General features: G+C 41.9%; 1 protein-coding gene across 5 annotated transcripts in view; it reads right to left on the bottom strand.

Moving 5' to 3' along the window:
- Nucleotides 1–18,147: 18,147 nt before the first annotated feature.
- GULP1 (GULP PTB domain containing engulfment adaptor 1) overlaps nt 18,148–22,747 on the bottom strand; it is a 123,979-nt gene continuing 119,379 nt past the window's right edge. For 2 of the 5 annotated variants that reach the window (XM_063116279.1, XM_063116281.1), the window contains one exon: nt 18,148–19,052. In XM_063116279.1, coding sequence (XP_062972349.1) covers nt 18,981–19,052 — 72 coding nt within the window. In that variant the 3' untranslated portion in view covers nt 18,148–18,980. The remainder of the gene's footprint in view (nt 19,053–22,747) is intronic. The other 3 variants (XM_063116277.1, XM_063116278.1, XM_063116280.1) reach the window with 2 other exon arrangements.

Raw genomic sequence — 22,747 nt, forward strand, 5'->3', positions numbered from 1 at the left:
CCACAGATCGGGGGGTGAGGGGGAAGCAGCATGGCAGGTCCTGGGTCCCTGCTTCAGGCAGCAACCTGCCTTGGGCTGGGCCTGCCAACATCCATGCATTGATGAGCTCAGAACATGCAATCAGGGACCCTTCAAAACGCAGAGTCCCCAATCACACAAAGAGCTCCTACGTGCAGAAGTTTGGTGTGCACCCAAAGCCAATCATCATGTGAAGAGAGGGCAGGTCCAGTTGGGGATGTTTGTGCTCCCCACTCCATGTGTTTAGGATGCTCACATGTTGGACATTTTTAAAAAGAGCTTGAGAGTTGATTGTGCGGAGAAATCAAGGGCATGCATATGCGAATATAACACTTTAATTCCTGAGAACAGCACGGGGGCATTGATTCTTCCTCTCACTTTTCCTACAGCAGGCTCCGGTTTTGTGCTCCTAAATAATCTGATCGCTCTTTTCTCACCCCACCCCTTCCCTGCTCTGTCACACACCTTCCAGCCCTTGGAACGTGGGTGGGAGTTAGCCAGAGGACAAACGACAGATCCTTGGGAGCAATGCCAGGTTGGAGAGGCGGCGGTGATTTCCTTTTGAACCAGAGCTTAACTTGAGCCTGGCCTTGTCAGAGCTTATCCCCAGGATCTGTTTTCAGTGCCAGGGCTCAGGGCTGATTCATGTCAAGCAATAAAATAGAAGACTGTGCCATTGAACACATGAAAGGCACCTTTCCCCTCCATTAAATCATCTCCCTCGTATTTCCAGTGCTCTGGCTGGGAGTGGTGTTGCTTACATATCCAAAATGGCTCCACCCAGGCACCAGGGTGAGGCATCAGCAGGCTCTCAGGAGGAGCCCTAAAGTTTGCAGAAGTACATTTTAAAAATAACAATGAACAACCCCAAAGTTGGGGTGGGTGGGGGCCCAAACAGCCCAGTGAGGTTTGAGCATGCTCAGCGGTCATGGAATGATGACTGACAGGTGAAGAGGAAAGAAACCCAGATGGGAGGGGAAATGGAATGGGGGAAGGCATGACTCATGGATTGGAATGCTGGAAACATTGTCCATGCTGCAACATTTTGTTGCAGGCCTTACTTGACACTCTGAGTATTCACCCATTGGAGATGATTGAGCAGTTTCCAGGGCATTGCATAGGAAGTTTTCATATACCGGGTCAGACTTCTGGTCCATTTAGCCCAATATCACCCATTCTGACCAGCAGTGGATCACCAGAGCCTCAGCTGTTTCCCTCGCTTTTCCCCTCATCTGCTATCAAATCTGTTCAGGTGTAGACTGCAAGGAGTGAATATGGGATTACTGAAATGCAACTTAGCACCTCTCCGATTTGAATCCAGGCTGTTTTTCCTGGGACAGATAAAAGTTTGGTTCCCCATTTCCTCTCAGCATCAAAATTAAAAGGGGTGAGTCTCAAGCTACATTTATTCCAGGAATAGTTTCCCAGCGGTTTCCTAGAGTGACAGCGCCACACGGAGGAAGAGAAGGAGAGGCCGAGCACAATGCTTCGAATGCGAAGGATGTTCTTAAATGGAAAGACGGCGAGCGGAACGCTTCGTGATTCAGCCGGCAACTATGTCAGCAACACTCCCTTCTCTTACAGCAAATAACAAAGTTTACGTGGGGTTTGGCACCAAGACATGGCCTCTCTGTGTGTATATATACGTACTGAGTGATTTATTTCCTTATGGTGATGTTGTATTGAAAGCAGGAGAGGTAAAACATGGTCTCAAGATAGAATACTGAGAAACAAGAGCAAACTAAACCTAGATTATGAGAAAGCCTACTTTAGGCAAACAAAAGAAACTCGTAGCCCCCTCACACTTGGGATCAGAGAAATAGCAAGGTTGCAGTGTGTCGCATATCTCCAACGTTCACCTTTGTCTACTCTGTTCCCATTCCTGAACTCTCACTGGGCCCATTCAGAAGACACCTTAAACCATGGCTTTAACCATGGTGGTTAAGCCAGAAAGCCAGGCTGTGTTCAGAAGGCACCTTAAACCATGGCTTTAACCACGGTGAATAAGTATTTTTGCTTTGTTCACCATGGTTAAAGCCATGGTTTAAGGTGTCTTCTGAACGGGGCCTCTCTCTCTCTCTCTCTCTCTCTCTCTCTCTCACACACACACACACACACACACACACACACACTTCAATCCAGAAAAGTATGCATTTGTCTGTTTTTTTAAAAAAAGTGCACACCCCTTGTATACGTTTCCGATCACATTTTTTGACTTGCAAACAGCACCCCAACGTTCAGAAAAGTGCGAATGTCGCCGCACAATGACATTGCATTTTGTGTGTAGGTTCGTGAAGTAAGAATTTGCCATGTTGGCATTAAAATGTAAACCAAACAAATTTCTCTTGCATTGCTAGAAAATGAGCAAACTGGGAGAGAGAGAGAGTTTTCCACACTCAAAGGATTTAGGAAGACTGCTATACCATATGCTCCTTTGAACATAACCGTCACTCGGAACTTCATAAACCATATCTCAGAAGTAGACTGTGTGGTGACCATGGGCACCAATGCACTTTCAGACATCTTTCTTGGGGGCTGCCAAGGTGCCCGGCCCATTCCACTTTTTTTAAAACAACAACAACTCATCCATATTTTCTTGCTGGCAGCTAGTATTGCTGTGAAATAGTTTTCTGTCGGTGCTGAAAACTATAGGTTCAAAGGAGTTTTTGTGCCTCAGATGTCACCAATAGCTTCGGCTATTGGGCAGTATAAAAATGCAATCAACCAATAAATAAAGTTAGTCTTTTGTGCAGGTTACTCGTCTTTTGCCATGCCTCCCATGGCAACCGTTTTGTGGTGGTGCCTCAGACCATTTCTCAAATGATCAAATGTGCCCACAGCTGGAAAAGTTTGCCTTACCCCTGACATACTCTTTCCAGGAGCTTCTGAGTGGTAGCTTCTCTCCCTTCCTACTTGTTGACGTATAAAACATTGTAGTACATGATATTGACATTGCATTTTAATGGTGTCATGGGGGAAATGTTGAAGAACGCAATGCCATGCAGGTGAATAAACTTTAATAGTATTTGTTCATGTTTAATTGATGTTGAACATTGGTGCATGTCTGATGTCAAAATTGGTGCTTGGAAATTGGTGAGAGCCAGTGTGGTGTAGTGGTTAGTGTGTTAGACTGGGAGTCAGGAGATCCAGGTTCTAGACCCCATTTGGCCATGGAAGCTAACTGGGTGACTTTGGAACAGTAGCAGATTCTCAGCCCAACTTACCTCACAGGGTTCTTGTTGTGAGGATAAAACGGAGAGGAGGGGGATTATGTACGCGGCCTTGACTTACTTGGATTATTGATGGTGATGATGATGACAGATTGATAAAATGAACAAATAGTAAACATTCTGAAAACTTGTGTAGGCCTGTCCTAACCCGGTGCTCTTCATGGTAGTAAAACCACAAAAACGAAAGTAGCCCAAAACGAAAAGAAACCCCAAATAGAACGTGGAAAAAAAGCCAAGGGCAAGGGGTGGAAATGGAGATATGTCTAGGAAATATTTATTTATTTGTATATGCCAACGCGTTTCAGACTTATGAAGTCCTTCTCCAGGGCAATCTAAAAGAATATATAATATTTATAAGAGTAAGGAATTGTAAAATCATATATGCTGATCTATGCTGTTTGGTTTGGCTTGACATTCCCCCACCTTTTATAAAAAGTTGCATGGAGTATAAAGGTTCCTTTTTCTGACAGCATTGTTACAAGGCTTTCTCTTGTACCCCAGAAGCCTGTAACCATTCAGAAAGGGGCCTCTAGAGGGGCCTCTTGAATTCTAGAAGACCCCAAGAAAGTGTGAGAGATTATTCCTGCAATATAATGTTCACTGTATGAAACTCAATATCATTCCTTTAAAAACCCCTTAGGACACATTGGCAGGAAATTGATTTTTTGTTTGTTTTAAATGGTATACCTTTAGTATTAGACTACACTTTTCTTGGGCTAGAAAGCCACATTTTATAACTCTAAACTTTCTTTGAGAGTTGGTGGTGGGTCCCCATTGGTTCCAGGAACTCCAAACTTTGCAGGAGATAGTTTCTTTGTAAGCTTCCTTTCCGGCTTCATTTAATTGTTTCCACATAAAATAACAGCTAAACAGTACAAACAATAAAATGTCAAAAACGCCCACAAGCCATGAGTTTTCTATGGGGGACAGGAGAGGGAGAGTTGTGAATCCACAGCTGGAATTCCTACTTCCTTAAATGAGGTAGGCCAGGCCTTTCCATTGGCAAGTCCCCGATTCTGAAAGGATGTTGTGAATGTAACTGAAGATGCAGCTACAAACATTAACCTTTTGCAAGCTGTCATTCTGTCATTCTGTGTGTTGCTCTTCTTGACACGGCAGATTTATTTCTTCATTGACATTTTTATTTCACTCCTCCTCCAAGCAGCAGTGCATGTGGTTCACCCCTTTTGTCCTCACAACAATCCCTGGAGGTGTGATTGATTGATTACCTTTATATCCTGCCTTTTTCCACCAAGGACCCCATGGTGGCATACATAATCCTCCAACTCTCCATTTTATTCTCATGAGAACAACCCTGTGAGGTAGGTTGGGCTGAAAGATTCTGATCTAACCAAAGACACCCAGTGAACTTATATGGCCGAGTGGGGGCTAGAACCCAGATCTCCCAACTCCCAGTCCAGTACTCTAACCACTACACCACACTGACTCTCACCCATTTTCATGCATCAGTGTTGACATCAAACATGCACTAATTGAAAAAAATTGGAAAAAAAATGAAGAAAAATGGATTATGGAATGTTTTATTTTAGCATGATGAATAAAATATTTAAGACAAGGTGTTCATATATGTACTTCTCCAAATGATTAAAAACAATGTATAGTATCAAACAGATTATTACAATTCCTATGAACCGAGGACAAGCAAGTCCTAGATGGCAAACACAACAGGAAGATGCATTTCTGCCTCTAGGGGGCACTGCCACTGAAGCAGAGACTGATAGCGATACCTGTAGCTCAGAAAATGAGTCTGATTAAATTTCAGGCATATTCATTGAATCTCCCCCCCCCCTTTTCTCAGTTCTTTTTATGGGAATCCCTGCTTGACACTGTGGAAGACTAGCAGAGACATAAATAATTTCCTTTGTTACTAGTGTTGATGGTTTCTTCTGTGTTGTTGTTGTTTTAATTGTTTTTTTTTTGCCTGCTCCTCATATACTGGCAAAACCAAAGAGGTTCCTTACAGTTCAGGAGCTTGTAGCTCCATTTATTTATTTATTTTACCAAAAAGTAAATTTGTAAAAAAGTAAATTCAATGTGTAATAATTGATTGAATTCACTGTACTTTTAATATATCAAATGTGATAGTTTTATGCCAACCAACTTGTACATAATTACTTTATGGCAACACTGCAGGCAACGTAGGCACAAGAAGGATTATCCTGCTTTGGAAAACCCTATTGTTTGAGACATTCATTTTCCTTCTTACTCTCACCCTTTGTGGATTCTTTACCCCATTTTGACCCTGTTCAGAAGACATACTAAAGCATGGTGGTTAAGCATTTTGAGCTAAACATTATGGCTTAGCATGTCATGTGAACCATGATTTACCATTCCTAACCATGGTGGCTACATAACCATGGTTTAAACATGCTCACTAATCATTTGCTGCAAAAGGGTTAGCGGCCTAATGTAAACCTTTGTCTTTACATAATAAAAACCAGCATATGCAAATTTTAAGCAAACCAGTACCCTTCCCCCCTCTTTTTGGTGGTACATTTCCTCTGTTTTGTCTATGGCTGTAGCTAGACCTAAGGTTTATCCCTGGATCATCCAGGGGTCAAACCTGTTCATCTAGGTGACACACAGAGGATCCAGTGCTCAGGCAGGGGTGAACCCTAGATAATCCCAGGATAAACCTTAGGTCTAGCTGTGGCCTATGTGTAAGTACCACATAGGCTAGACGGTTGGACTTAGGGTTGCTTCAGGTATTTGATGTTTCCGAATGCAGATACTGGATGACCTGTTTTGTATCTTCTAGACCAATGTACATGTGGGAATGTAGCTTTCCACTGGATTTCACTTATCAGTTTATCAGCCATGGAATTTAAGATTTTCACTGACTGACCCTCTCTGTTGGTGGTTTTCAGTTTTTGTTGGTGTGTGTGTGTGTGTGTGTGTGTGTGTGTGTGTGTGTTTTCATGCACACATATGCGCTTGGGATCTATTTGAAAACAATTCTATTTAAGTGATTCTCCTGTTACTGTGCATTCACTATGAAGATAGCATTTTGGTCTGAGAGAGTAAAATTAAAAGTCAAGGTGGAGAGAATGGGTAGGGAGAAGGCTCCCCCCTCCCGTCTCATAATATTAGAACCTGGGTTCATCCCATAAAGGGTTCATCCCATAAAGCTGGATGGTTGGGGATACGGGGCAGATAAAAAGGAAAAAGTTTTCCATGCAGTTCATGAACTACACTAAACAATGGAATTCACTACCACATGATGTAGTTATGGCCACCAACATGGATGGCTTTAAAGGTGAATCCTCTTTTAAAGCCATCTGTGTTGGTGGCCATCACTGCATCATGTTGGTGGCCATCACCACCAATTCATGAAGGACAAGGCTATCAGCGGCTGCAAGTCATGTTGGCCATATATCACACCCAGGATCTCTTTACACCATTTACCAGGGAACATGAGCAGGAGGAGGGTTTCCCAAAGACATCTGGTTGGCCTCAGTGCAAACAGAATGCTGGAGCAGATAGGCCTTTGGTCTGATCCATCATTGCTTTTCTTACGTTCCTGTTCACAGCACAATCCTGTGCATGTTTACTCCATCTTACTGCAATTGTGGACAAATGAAAGGAAGTACTTCTTCACACAGTGCATAAACTATGGAATTCACTCACCACAAGATGTAGTGATGGCCACCCATTTGGATGGCTTAAAAAGGGGGTTGGATAAATTCCTGGTGGAGAAGGCTATCAATGGCTACTCACCCTGGTGGCTATGTGTTACCTCCAGTATCAATGGCAGTAAGCCTATATGCACCAGTTTCTGGGGATCAGGGGTGGGAGGTTGATGTTGCGCAGTGTCCTGCTTTATTGGTCCCTGACCCACAACTGATTGGCCACTATGTGAACAGAGTGCTGGACTAGATGGACCCTCAGTCTGATCCAACATTGCTCTTCTTATATTCTCCCAAGGATCACAGCCCAACCAGCACTGTTTCCCCCATATTTTACATGTGGTGAGGAATGATCACAAGCTTTCTGCTTTAATATCTTATCACTGATCAGATCACTTGGTGGGGTGGGACGGGACATTATGTTATTCTCCCTGCTCAAGAATATCTTGTTTTGTTGCTCGTTAATACAGATTTCTAGCACTGCTTCCAAATCTACAGTTTATGGAGTCACGTTCACAGAGAATTATCTCTTCTCTCCCCATTCCCTTTTCTAATGTTTATTGGATATGAGCCTATCGGTAGAGACTTAATCTCATTTGTTTTAATCTCCATGCAGGGGTTAGAAAATTGTAGGTGCTTTAGAAGTGTTAAGTAAGTAAATATTCTATTCATACTAACAGCATCTCTCTGGCTTATGAGGACAATGCACCACATGGAAACAGATCTATGCGCCTTTCATGGGAGGAAAGGGTTTTGTTACGCATCAATGGTAACGTTTCCGAAACTTCTCCCTAGCAAATGTGAGGTTCTTGCATGCTCTGACCACAACCTGAACTCTTTAGCGAGAGTTTCCACTTGGGTTTGTTCCCTGATGTGAAGTGATATCCTGTTCCCAAGGTTTCTGGAGAAAATAAAGTCCAAGCGAAATCTTACCATGACCCAAGGCTTTGATCTATGTCCAGTGTATGGTTTACAAGTTTGAACAATGCCGTCCTGTAAAATCTCTCAACTCTTGCTTGTTGAAAAAGAAGAGATTGCAATGGAGGGCCTACATTGTTGTCTACGGTCAATGGCTTGCACCAAATGGTTTCACTGGAATGGAAAGAGAAGGCCATTTCTCTAGCAGACTGGTGGAGAATGTGGGGGCCTTCAGATGTTCAAGGACTGCAAATTCCATCTGTCCCAAATAGCATAGCAAATGGTGATGGATGCTGAGAGCTGTAGTCCAGCAACATCTTGAAGGCCCTACATTTGCCACCTCTGCTCCAGTACATGCTGTGCACTCTCTACTCCATTTGATTGGCATAAGCTGATAAGAGGGTGGCAGATTATTTCCAAAGTAAAATAACTCAGATGCATTATCCATCATGTCAAACTAAAATCTACTGGCTACGAAACCCACCCACCCACCCTCCACCACTACTACTGGACTAAAGAATTGGAGCTAGGGAAATGGCATACCTCCAATAAATCTTTGCCACTTCCTATCACATGCCCAAGTATACTTAGAGCAGATCTATACAAACCATAAGATGAATGTTCGGTATTATTTAGAAGGATGGAGAACCCCGTGGGCCTCCAGATGTTGTTGGACTACAACTCCCGTTAACCCTGAATATTGGCCATGCTGGCTGGGGCTGATGGAAGTTGGAATGTACTATCATCTGAAAAGCCACCAGTTTTCTACCATTGATGTAGGGCCACAAAGTATTCTGAATAGATTTTGTTGTATTTTCCCATAGCAGTTGCAAGAGTTACATACCCAGTTATTGATTCCATCTGGCTTGTTGCAATCAAAATGTGTCCGGGGCCAGAAGTGGCTAATGTTTTTATTCTTTCTAAAGATTAGAATAATGAAGTGTTCAAATTCTAAGCCCTGGATGAAAGTCCAGATTCCAAATACATAAATACAAAGCAGATTCAGTACTAGTCAAGGCCATTTAGGCATGCCAAACTTTAATGCAGCCAACATTAACAACAACAGCAACAACACAAAGATCTTTAATCCAGCCAATGTTAACAATAACAGCATTTCAGACTAGTTTTGAGTCTCCATTAATGCCAGCCATGTTGCAATCTATGGGCATGAGAACAACATGGAAACTGTCTTACACTAGATATGTACATCTAGCCCAGGGTGGGCAACCTTAGAGGTTCAGGGGGCCATTTTTGCCCCCAGGCTACCTTGTGGGTTGCAATCTGCAGGCAACCCAGGAAATATCTATCTATCTATCCAAGGAAAAAGTGCTGCCTCTAGCTGTTATGGAGCACCAAAAGGGTCAAATTTAGCTTTCTTGCAGCAGCTCTCCAACAGCTCCAGATACCATCTTTTCCTTTGAAAAATTGTTGTTTTTCTGGTCACCCAAAATTTGGTTGGGTGTCAGGGGTTAGAGTAATAAATCCCTTGAAGACTTTCTATATTTCTTCTTCTTCTTCTTCTTCTTCTTCTTCTTCTTCTTCTTCTTCTTCTTCTTCTTCTTCTTCTTCTTCTTCTTCTTCTTCTTCTTCTTCCTTCTTCTTCTTCTTCTTCTTCTTCTTCTCCTCCTCCTCCTCCTCCTCCTCCTCCTCCCTCTTCCTCTTCTTCCTCTCTCTCTCTCTCTCTCTCTCTCTCTCTCTCTCTCTCTCTCTCACACACACACACACACACACACACACACACACACACACACACTCACACTAATCCTATATACATAGATCCTAGGCTATCTCCTCAGAAGCCCTATCTTCCTTCCCTATCTACAAACCACAGACTCTGCCCCCTGTTTATATATCAGACACACCCCATTACTCAGCCAATCATTTCACATATGCAAATACAATATGCCACTCACAATCTAGATCTATGTACCTTGCAGAGTCATAACATGAATGCATACATATACACAGATTCATAACACACATATACATGTGACATTACAGCCACATTTTGCCCAACCCTGAGCTGTACTGTCCAACCCAAATTAACTTTAAGTGGGATCTGTAGCTCTCTAGAAAAGAGGTTTAGGCTTCGTTGGCTCGCTCACTTGCAGATGTGAGTAAATTAGTTCACGTGTTGGTAAACTGATAACAGTATTTCCACAACAGATGGAAAGCTGAAATTTGATAAAAATTATGAAGCAATATATATTGATTCCTCAACAAGTAAGCAAGCAAACAACCCCCTGAACATTTTAACCATTGTCCTGGTTAACTCCCAAGGCATAAAGTGTGGCAGCACAGGGCATATCAGGGCACTGTTAGAAGGTAACTTTGGCTTGTGGAAGTCCCAAACCCAGTATTGAGCAAAAGGCAGGATACAAATAAATATCATCATCATCATCATCATCATCATCATCATCATCATCATCATCTTATAAGCAGACTAGATAAGCACATAGGATCCAAAGAGACTGGAGACTGGAGGATATAAGACCTTAAGGGGCTTTGCATAAGTATGTTCATCTGTAGTACTTTGACAGATATTATTATTCAAGCTTTGGATTTTCAAGTGGTTTAGCCATTATTCCCTCTATTTCCTATTTGAGTCTTCTCGTGCTTGTAGAGTTGGAGCCAGAACTGCACTACCACAGCACCCCTTTGATGAAGGCGTTGATGCGGCAACATCCCAATGCCTGAGATTCCTAAGGGGTGCCTCGTGATGATGTCACAGGGATGCCACCACTTTAGCATCTGGGCAGAAGCCAAGCAGAAGAGCAGTCAAAGCAGCACTTGCGAGCTTGGAGGTGGGTGAAGAAGAGGGCTTACCCTCACGGCCAATCCTCTACACGTCCCTTTTGCTGCTGCCTCTGCAGAAGAGATGAGGGAGGCGGCTGAGGACAAGGATGAGAAGACCCGTCATCTCTGTATAGAAGCCAGGCTGCTGTGGCCCCATGGAGAGCAGCAAGGCTGCAACTCACCATGGGGAAGAGCTGGATTACTTCTTTTCCTACTTCCTTTTTGGCCTGTCAGTTTAGCATTGGCTTTTGTACTTCTGATGTATTCAGTCCCGATTCTTTCACTGCAATAGAATTTATCCTATGTTTATTGACTTGTTAATTTTTGTCTTTTTGATTCAGTTCATATGTTTTGAAACCAATTCTTCCATTCAAACGATAATGCAATAATGGTTATTGCAAGCTCTCTAGGGAGCTCATTCCACAGCCAGGGTGCCACAGCAGAGAAGGCCCTCCTCCTAGTAGCCACCTGCCCCACTTCCTTTGCAGGGGCTCACAGAGAGCGACCCCCTGAAGATGATCTTAGGGTCTGGGCAGGTACATATGGGAGGAGGCATTTCTTCAGATAACTTGGCCCCAAGCTGTTAGGGTTTTGAATGAGAAGACCAGTACTTTGAATCAGGCCTGGACCTTGATTGGCAGCCCGTGAAGCTGGAAATGGACTGGCGTATTGTGGTCTCATTGGTCAGTCCCTGTTAATGATCATGCTGCCCTGTTTTGTACCAGCTGAAGTTTCCGGACTGTTTTCAAAGTGTTAAATAGTATTAAGGCATAAAACTTTCAGGGTGTGTATGAAATTATACAGTATTTATCCTCTAACCCAAAGATAAAACCACTTTAGATTCCCTGGCAGACCTTCCCAAAGTTCTCTCTAAGTTCTGGGATATCTTCTCCAGGCTGTGCCATTTAAGGAGACAGATTTATGAAGTAGCAACAGCTTTATCTCCTTCAGAAAGAACAATATGTATACAGTGAACTTCCTATAAATAAGAAGTCTTCCCAGTGTTAACTTTGCTTCTTTGATTGTTATCAGTGAGGGGGCGGAAAGCAAAAAAAGAAAATAAAAGATGCGTTTCAGGTGATGCATACACAAAGACACAGAGAAGCCAAGAAGATGTGAGCAGTGCTATGCTTGTGATGGAAAATAAACAGGACAACTCAAGAGAATTCATGGATAAGGCTCTTTAAGGCATCAGTAGCTAATTGATTCTTATGGGAATTGTATCCAGGATAATACCAAATTCAGAGGTGGTCGAGGGCAGTCTCTCGTTTGATGCCCATCTTCTACTATGCTATTATTTATTTACCACTCACAGAAACTGATTAGAAAATTCAGTTCTCCAAATGCTGCTGAGGATTGTAGAAGCATGTGCGCATGCACACATACACACACACTTTTTTGGGGGGCGGGGAATGGAAGAAAATGGCAAAACATCCCAAGGAGGACTGGACATGGTCAGTAGGCACAGGATACTGACCACTGGGAGGAGGACTGGTGTGTGGAAATAATATGGAGTACCCTGGAAGAAGGCATGACTTACTGGCTAGAAACACGTTGCACTTGTTAACAATGAAGGTGATAGTGGTGATGATGATAGTAAGGGTGGTGATCCTTGGAGAAATTGAACTATTTCCAAATGTTTCACCTTGGGGAAAGGTCCGTCATTTGGCAAAATAGCAGAGACAATGTTTGGGAATCTGGAAAACATCCCTGTTTGTAGAAGTTAACAAAAAGCTAGGAAGGGTGGCATAGCTTCCATGGTGGCGAAGAGTAATTGTAATAAGAGTGTCCTGAATTTAAATCTGTCCTTAATCATAAACTCATGAAGGGTGTTAGGCAAGCCACTGTTTTCTTAGCTTCAGACCTGACCCTCTTTCCCACATCTGCAATATAGGGAAAATGAGAGGCAGTATGGTGTAGTGGTTAGATTGTTGGACTCGGACTGGGGAGATTCGGGTTCTAGTCCCCGCTCAGCCATGAAGCTCACAGCCTAACGTACCTCACAGGGTTGTTGTGAAAATAAAATGGAGAGGAGGAGGCCCTTCCTTGCGTTCCTTGCAAAAGGACAAAAGTGAAATATAAATGTAATGATAAATAAATGTAATAATAATAAAAAGCATTATAGGGGCCTATGTTTCTGAGCAATTGTAAAGTTTACTGAAAAAGGCGATGCCACAAGCTTTGAACACTAAAATATGCTACACAATTGTTAGATTCAAAGGTGCTAATGGCCTTCTAGGCCCAGTGTTCTTTCTGACTTAATGCAGAAAAGTATTTGCAGAACTCAGTAACCAAAAAGTTATCATTGCCTCAGTGACAACACTTACGAATGAATGAGAAAATAAGCATGATTCTCTTTACCATGTCTTCTAACACTGTAAATCAGATCTTGAACCAGTTACACAGTTAACCTGCACCCCACTTGTGCACTGATATGAGAGTGAAATGTCTGGGCAATGCATGCTCTTCTGGCTACAGAGGAGAACCCAAGGATTTTTGCGGTACCAATGCTGTAAGACGGTGGGTGTTAAAAAAGCACAGTTGAGGTTATGTTTCAGGCCGACCTGATCATAGCTGGCCGCCTACACCATCATTTTGACCAGTAACCACCATGCTTTTAACACACTACACGTTGTACTTTGGGTTGACCTTAAAATATAGTTGTGGGTATTATCATCATACTGGGTTGACTGCACTCAAGGCTTGTGAGGAAACCTATGTGCTTTCATTAAAAAAAAAACAACAACCAGAACCCCCTTGCATTTCCTTTTCAAATACATTTTTGCTTAGTTAGGAATGATATTTTTACCTTATAGATGTTTGAATATTGACTGAAAATAGCAGACTGGAAAATTTAATGAGCGAGTATAGCAGACCGGAAAACCTAAGCATGCAAGTACGAAGAGGAAAATATTGAAGACGTTAGGCTTCAGAGTACATCCTGTGATGCAAATCAAAGACTTCCTTGCTTTTCTGAGTTTGGGGGAATGGGAGAAGAGCTGGAATGAGTGGATTTCTGCCCTCCCACTCCATTCCGTTCCTTCATTGATCCTCTGGATTCATGGAAGTCACCCACTCAACCTGGCATTCCAGTTCTTCTGAACTCCCATTTAACTAGGAAGCTTCCTAAAATTAATCCAGCATTTGGAGCATGCACAGTCCCTTTGATTCCTTTGAATTGCTCCCCTCCCCTATTACCAATGCATGTGTTGATAAAACTGGCGAGGTGGGGGGATGTATGGTTATACTGGTGACTGCATCACACAATTTCCCAAAGAAATTAAGCCAGGAGAAGGAAAGCAGGGTACATAGTCAAGAGGAACCAGTCTTCAGAAATACGTTAGGTGAAGGAATGGTTTTGATCACATATACTAAAGCCCTAATCTAAGGGCTCGACCAAAAAGAAGCACTGTGAAGATCTGTGTATGTATCCCCTTCTTGTTAAGTGTAACATATACAGATACTCCAGCTCTGAGTCTGAGATCCAGAGCTACTTTGGTTAGGATCTGGCAGCACCACTCAGGTTCTCGGGTAGGTAAGAGCAGATACAGGCTACACTGTTGCATCCATATAACTATGAGAAATGCTGGAGTGTTCGTCCTGGGACCCAGATGAAAACAATTACAGGCCAGTTACTAATATCCTCTTCCTGGGCAAGTTGTTTGAGTGAGTGATTACGGATCATCTCCAGGCTGTCTTGGTTGAAACTAATTTTCTAAATCCAATTCAATGTAGTTTCATGCCTTGATTTGAAATGGAATCTGCCTTGATCACCCTATGGGATGACCTGTGACAGAAGAAGACAAGTCGGAGTGCAAGCCTGTTGGTTCTGTTGGACCACTCCAGGGTTTCCAATATCTTTTGGTATCCTTCTGGATAGGCTGAGTTGGGATTTGGAGGCACTTTGGGCATGATCCAAAAGGGAGGTTATGCACATTCTCTTGCATCCTGATTGTGTTGGGTTCCACCAGTTCCATTGTGTGAGCAGGACCACTTGCACAACATTGATTTAGCACTTCCCAGAGGAAGTCCTGACACAAGCAGAAATGCTAGTTTCTTGATTGAGACAGGTTGGTGTAGCTCTCTTATGTAAGTTCCACCAACCTGCCCCATTTCAGAAATGAATACTTCCAGTTGTTTCTAGTGATATTGGAAGGGCTAAAACTTCATTCTGCAAGTGGAAGGTTCCACTTGTGGATGGGAATCGGCAGGGTATAAGGGAATCGGCAGAGGTGTAAGCATCCTGTTGGACTCTGGTCTGTATCGCAGTGGTTGTAGTCCTGCTTGGATGGTTGATTCCAAAAGTTGGTTCTGGGGGATTATTGTTCTGTCCCATGGCAATTGTACTATGGGGTGCCACAGCTTTATCTCCCATGCTTTTCAACATCTATATGAAACCACTGGGAGGGATTATCCAGGGATATGAGCTGAGGTGTCACCAGTATGCAGATGACATCCAGCACCGCCTCTTCTTTTCATCTAATACAGATGAGGCAGTGGATGTTCTGAACCAGTTATTGGGCTAGGTCATGGACTAGGAGAGGGCCAATAAACTGAGACTCAATCCAGACAAGGAGATATGTTATGGATGGCTCATCCGCCCAGTTAAGTGATGTTTAATCTGTTCTGGAGGGGGTTGTACTTCCCCTAAAGGAGCAGGTTAGCAGATTAGGAGTGTTCTTAGTTCCATCACTGTCACTCAAAGCACAGGTGTCCTCAGTGAATTGGAGCACCTGTAATCCACCTGGTTAGGCTGATATGCCAACTACAACCCTACCTGGACAGAGATAGCTTTAGATAGCTTTCTGTTAGTCCAGTATAAGGTGGCTAGATTGCTAACTGGGACTGGCAAAACTGATATTATGCTAGTACTTTGTCATCTGTAATGGCTGCTGGTCCATGCTGGGCCCAATTCAAAGTGCTGGTTTTAACTTTAAAGCCCTAAAAGGTATGGAGCCAGGGTACCTAAAGGAGCACCTTCTCCCATATCTACCTACCTGGACACTAAGATAATCAGCAGCTGCCCTCCTCCAAGTGCGTGCAGGTAGCTACAAGGGGTGGCACCCTGGTTGCAGAAGGCCTTCCCTAAAGAGGTGTCTACATTATGCCCTTTGTGTTGCCAGATGAAAACCTTTTCACAGGCTTTTTAGGAACCGTTTTTAGTGCTCTGTTTTATTTTGCTACCAGTTTTACCTTGTTTTTATGTGCTGTAGTGTTTTTACTCTGCTGCGGGTTTCACCTTGGCTTTATAATGTGCTGCTTTTATTCATTGATTGCATTTTATTTTTCAATGCCTTGTATACTTCCCAGAGAACCTGGATTATTGGGCCATTTTAAAGTGCAGTAAAATAAATAAAGTGATTTATTGGGGCAGATCCTTTTTACAGCTGTCGATGCACACACATACTGTAACCCCATTCACTTAAATAGTAGGCAGCATTCTCCCAACCCCCCTTCTTAGCCCACTATTAAAAACACCACAACTTTCTCTTATTCTATATTTATCATATTCTCCCCAGTGAGTGTTTGTATTAAATAAACATTCTGTTCTATGAGGCAAAAATATTTAAAACATTTATTTGAAGCAAAATAAAACAGACAATTGAGATTACATAGAAATACAAATTTCAACCAGAGCACTAAATCTTTTCATTAAAAATGTACTTTCCTGCTGAATTAATTTAGGTGTTCTTGTACTGACTTGATCAGCTAGATCACATTTCGCAATTTGCAGAATCAATTCCCATAAAAATCAGTAAAACAAAGATCTCTTAAAATGTGCAAATATCTTCTGAGTGTTTTGTTACCATCCGTAGTAAATGGCCCCTAAATATATGCTTGTTACGTAAAGCTTTTTAAAGTACGATAAAAATACAAATTCTATTTGTTTAAAAAAGCCATTAATATGGCTACTAAACATCCTCGTTGTACAAATTGCAAAATACTATATGACAAACGAAATTATAGACTTCTTCTATGAAACATAGCCTACCCTACGCATTAGTGATCTCATATATATCTATATGGACAGGCACACAGGCCAGGATCCAAAGGGCCACTTGCGGTGATTTATGTATACACTGGATGTTTTCAGCCCCCACTTCCTTCTGCAATGACTTGTCACCTCCCCGCCCACCCCTAAGCTGCCCCCGAAACTCAGGGGAACCCCTGGAGCACCATTACATGTGTTGGGAGTGTCTGCAGCCAAAGAGGCAGTTGAGACACGCATACAGTTCTCTTTGGGTTCTGGCCACAGATATAGATATACATGCAGATTGACCAAAATAATAAAGAAGGAAGACTTGACACAATGCAAAATAGTAAAGACTCAGTGGAGCCGTATGCCTAAGCAGGTGCCTGACTTTAAGCAAGTCAAGAATCCCAGACTGTCCAGGCATCTGCTTAAGCATCTTCCAAGGCTGGATCTAAGCTTAAAAAGGTAATAATATTGCATAAATGCATTCTATTTTCTGTGTAAACCTTGCAATATAAGGTCAAAAACTATATTTTGCAAACCAAGTACCAGAAAACTAGTTATTTCCCCACCCCCCTCTAAAAGATAAAATGAACAAAATAATCTCTTACATTTCTTTTTTTATTTCTCCCATGCCCCCCTCCCCCATCTTTAGTCTTTTTTCTTTCTTTCAGTGAAAGGATCCTTATAGGAGAGCAAAAAACTTTCCCAGACAGGTAAATGTTGTATGCTTTTTTTTTTTTTGACAGACATAGAGCAAAATTATGGTAAAAATGGAAACACGAAAGAGCAAGTTAATTGGTGAACACAAGAGATACGCAACCAAAATGTTCATTTATTGCTAGTTTCAAGGCTAGGGATATATATGCAAAGGTACGGCAGCAATACACTGTCACTCAGCAACCGGCTCCCCTGAACTCATTACAAATGACAATAGGATCATCTGTCTCCACCAATAAGAAGTTATTAATTCATCCCTTGGTTTTTATGTCAAATGCTTGATCTGTAATTTTTGCATGATGGCCGAGAATGGGGATTATTCATCCATTCATCATACTTGTACTCCAAGCAGCTCCTCAGGTTATCTCCCGCTGAGACAGTTTACAGGGCCAAAGCTGCGAAGCGTCAGTACTAGAACTGCATTATGTGCCCTCAAGACCATTCACAGACTAGTGACCATCCTGGTAATAAAATCTTGCGATCCACAGAAGGTTTGACTTCAAAGCACTCAGGGTTTCCTTAGACATGCATCAGGTGAGCAATTCTTAGCAATCCAAGTGAGGTTTTTCCATTGCACAAAGCAATTTGGTGTCTACCACAAGCAGCGCCCCTAAGCATGTGCGCTTTTAAGTAACCTTCACTGAAACCAATAGGATTTCCAAGTAACTGTGTTGAGGGGGTGGCACATTTGGCCCCAATCCTAGATATGTTTCTGAGCAGAAGGCATGCTTGTATGTACATATAGTGGTGAAAATGGGCAGTCATTTACCCTGTGACTGCCATTGAACAATATAGCTACTGTGTAACAACTTACGAACACCCTTTGGAATGTGAAAGAACGCTTACTTGAAGCATTTTAAATGCAAATCTTAAAATATAAGGTTTTTTTTTCTTCTTCTTTTGTTTAAAATAATAGACAATTAGCTGGTACAAGGATATTGGGTACAGTTATAGATTTAAAAGTTTAGGTTTTAAAGTATTAATCTACATACAAAGTAGTAACTGTACACAATCATCCTAATCCAATTGTTATGATGTGCACTCCAGAATTACGCAAGGAATACAGCTCATGCACAAACCCCAGTCATGAACATGAATGGGGGTGCCACCCATGTGAAGAGCAACATAAGTGAATTGGAGGTCCACCTTAAATCATGGCCAGTAGCAGGAATTTTAATATGAGGCAAACGCAGTCCATGTGTAGCGTACACTGTGAATCTCAGTGTCTCTGTGATTTCTGACAATACCGTATAAACGTTCACCTACAGATCTGGAAAGAAGAAACCATCGGCGGGCGATTTTATTTTCAAAAGTGTTGCCGTTTGCGATCATAGTCCCAAAGGATATTGCCTGCCCGCACATAGTGGCATGCACAAAGGGCTCAAAGAACTTCCCACAGCTCGTGATGAGTTGCGATTAGGTAGAGGCGATGACTCCAAAATGTGGAAGGCAAAGAAAAACAGCAGCGTGATTTCATTTCAGTTTCATATACATGTGTGACTTTTACCTTTGTACAGGGATAATACTGGAACCTATCTGGAGTTTTATAGAAGCAAACATCACAAAAGTTAACGTGTTGAAAAACATTTTTGGCACATTAATAGTATTTGTAACACATTTTAATTTTTTTTTTTTTTTTAAAAAAGATCATATCTTTTCAAATGTCTATTCTCGGCATCAGCACCTGCTGTCTAGAGGATCAAGACAAAATACTGTGCCTTCCAGAGTCAGTCCCATTTTGAACCCCTCCTGGAAGAGAGAAAGAAAAACAAAGAGAGAATAAAATAAGATACCTGACAAACAGGAATTCAGTTCTAAAAGCGATTGTGGCCTATTTGCTTGTATTTAATTTTTCTACTGGATCCAGGTCAAAATGTTACCCATTATTCATACTCTGCACTACGTGCCTGGTGAGAAAAGTGGGATTCCTTCGGTCAGCCTCAGACCTCATTAGTGTCATTCCTGCTTCAAAATAAAGCTGGCTATTATTATTATTATTATTATTATTATTATTATTATTATTATTATTATTATTATATTTATTTGTATCCCGTCTTTTGCCCAATGCTGGGCCTCATGTTATGAAGCCTTTAACAAATTGGGATCCATTTTCGTACGAGGTGACTAGTGCCTTTATGCTCCATAGGCCAAACTAGGTGTTATATGAGCTGGCATAAGAGCATTCAGCCCTCTGTCTCTCTTTGCTTTCTGTTGCTTGTAATGTCATCTCACCATGTGCCTTCCCAGCCCTACCAGTGAATGAGGAGAGGCAGAAGGATGGGACATGGAAGTGCAGTGTCACTGAATCAGATACATTAGACATCACAAGAAACATAGGGTGGAGGCAGCTCTGTCTGCCATGTCAACTAGAATGCCCCTAAACCATTTTTACACCCAGGCTCTGGACAACAAGGGCATGTTGACAAATGCTCTTGGGGAGAGGCCGTGTGACTATGGAATTCAAGCTTTTTAACGGAAGCGAGGCCAGGTCTACACCAAACAGGATATGACACTTTGAAAACGGGTTGAAAACTGTACACGGAGTGTGTCCTGGGCCCTAACAGTTGTCACTACTGTTATAAACTGTTTTAAAGCAGTCGTGTAGATGCTGCCATTGTCTCTTTCGGGTGTTGTAACACCTTTTTATCTGGACCATCTTGTAGTGTCTGCAACTAACACAGGGCCTGTTTAGAAGACACCTTAAAACCTGTCGGTCAAGGCTTTTGGTTAAGCAGCAGGGCTTACGGTATCTTGTGCGATGCGTTTTGCTAAACCCTGCTCACTCACTAACCACAGTCAGACCGCCTGCAGCAGGGTTAGCGGCTCTAACCGTGGCTTAAAGTGTTGTGCGCGACAGCATGGCTTGTGGTTAGTGCTAACCCCAGAGAACCAGTTTTGCTAACTACTTAGCCTGGAGTGTCATCTGAACAGGCCCACAGTTTGTGTGTACCACTTGTTATATTTAATGTGTTTTAACTGCTTATATTGTTTACAACAGATGCCTTGACAATATTGTTAGCAGACCTAAGCTGCCTGTTTGCTCTGCCTAACTCAATTATTGATCAATAGTCAATATAAACAACATTTACACCAATGCCTACTTGATATTCTCTGCTAGTAGATCCAAGTATACCAGCAGATGACTCTCAAATTAAGAACATCGTTTCTATGAAAATTTTGCCTAATGTGGTGGAATTGAAAGCAAATTGGGATGTTCCTTATTAGGTGAAATTTCTGGTGGCTTTTGTGTGTAGCCAAGTTTTAATCAGATTAGTGAAATTTCAGAGAAGGGATCTACACATCCCTAGTTCAGAGCCTGCATAATCCTAAAGGCAGTCATTTAGCACTGGTTATTTTTTAAAATAATGGTAGACTACACCTCAAACAGTTCAGTCGAACAAATGAAAAAAATGTGAAAGTTGAGAAAAACTGAAAGCAGGTGTCAGAACAGAACACAAAGGCAGTGTTAAAGCTATGATTAATCCTGGTCTATTGTTCACTTTACTGTTGTAGGAAATGCTCAAGGGATCTCTCGCTTGCTATAGGAAATGAAAAACAATGAGTAGTTGCAAAGTACATGCCAGACAAGACAAGACAATAGGGGTTGATGAATGAATGTTCATATCATGTAAGGAGTAAGTGTAGCTACACTATCTTGTTCAAGTCCCTTTCTAACAGTTGCTACTGTTACCAAAAGAAAAATAATTCACTTGTATTATATATTTCAGTTCTTATAGCAAATTATAGACCAGGTTCCTACTGTTCCAAAATATAAGACACATATTAGAGAAAGTGGAGTGTCAGAACCTTTAATGATTCCCTGCTGAAATAACAAATGGATGGAAAAAATACCATTAAGTAATATAACATGAACTCTGATGTGACTAATTGAGGTAACGGGGGTAAGATTTCCTGGCAAAATTAGTTTTAACTAGGGGGCACTCCAAACCTACTTATCCAATTGCCATGGGCAAGCCTTTGTGTCTGCTAATGATCTATGTGTGAGAAATAAAGCTTGAATCCATTTCCCCATTGGCCAATCCTATCAGTGTAGTAGTGTGCACACCAGTGCTCCATGTTTCTAGTAGGTGAACAATGCGTTCAATTGGACATAAACATGGGAGATAGGCACCGAAATTCAGAGCTAGCCTGTTTAAAGCTTTTGAGCAGCAGTACTGGATGGACGAGTAGCTTTGAACTCTGGATTAAATCTAAGGTAATGGCCCAACAGCGAATGGGGTGATATCCAACATAGTGCGAGTAGACTTCCACTTGTGCAATGGGGATGTCCCCTCTTCTTTTCCACCTTGCAACCCTCTGTGCCTCTCTGAAATCTGGTCGGGTGGGTACTCAACCCTCTGGAAGAGTTTGACTAAATTGGCATAACTGTATGTAAAGCACAGTAGTCAATTTAGACTCTTTCACAGAATATTAAACAGTTCTATTTAAATAGAAATACAACACTTGTAGGGACTGACAATAAGAACTATAAGTGGTTTCTATTTCTAAGGGCAAATCTATTACATGCTGGCTGGAGAATGCTGGGAGTTGTAGGAGGCTTTTCTGTCTAAGAATGCTTAGGATTGCACCCTAATTTTTTAAAAACTTTATTAGTGCCTCAACTAGGAGACAAACATTTTTACCTTGTACCTGTTGCTTTTTAACCTGTTTCCTTAACTTCCTTGCCTTCGCCTTTATAACAAATGCATTGTTATCCGTACTGTGGGTAGTGTCCTTTACATGACTTACGGGCTTTTTCTTCTCTTTCTATCCATGAGTTTTCTGGTGCCATTTTCCAACTATATGCTACTTTAAAAATCATTTTCACGCAAGTATAACAAGAAAGCATGTCATTCCATTTTCTTAAAGTAGAATGTCAATCCATTACTGTGGAATTTCATCTCAGGGTGTTAACTGTTATTTTGTCTTTTATTGTTACAATAATTTATCTACAGGCTACAGGTCTATGAAATAGCAGAACTCTTTGCAACTAAAGTAGCCTAATCCAACGGGGGGGGGGGGACATATGGACCTCTAGATGCTATTGGACTGCAACTCCCATCAGTCCTAGCCAATGGAGAGCCATGCATTCCCCATCTGTGGCCTAACATATATGTAGAAATCAAGTTTCTTTACTAATGATGATTTCTTTAAAAGCATATAGTTGCAAAATGTTATGGTATCTATTTAAGAATCAGGAATAGGCCAGCTGGTGCTCTTCAGATATTTTGGACTACAGTTCCCATCAGCCTCAGCTAGCATGGGCTATTGTCAGGGATTGTGAGAGCTATAGTCCAAAACATCTGGAGGGCTCCAGGTTATCTACCCAACAGTACACTTTAAAAGGAAGGTACCATGTGAACGATATAGGTTTACGTATCGTGGTGTAACTGCAGGGCCGCTCTTACAAACCCTATGACGTCTAACCTTCTAACGAAGCTGTT

Source organism: Elgaria multicarinata, chromosome 2 (assembly GCF_023053635.1).
Source record: "Elgaria multicarinata webbii isolate HBS135686 ecotype San Diego chromosome 2, rElgMul1.1.pri, whole genome shotgun sequence".
Lineage (NCBI taxonomy): Eukaryota > Metazoa > Chordata > Lepidosauria > Squamata > Anguidae > Elgaria > Elgaria multicarinata.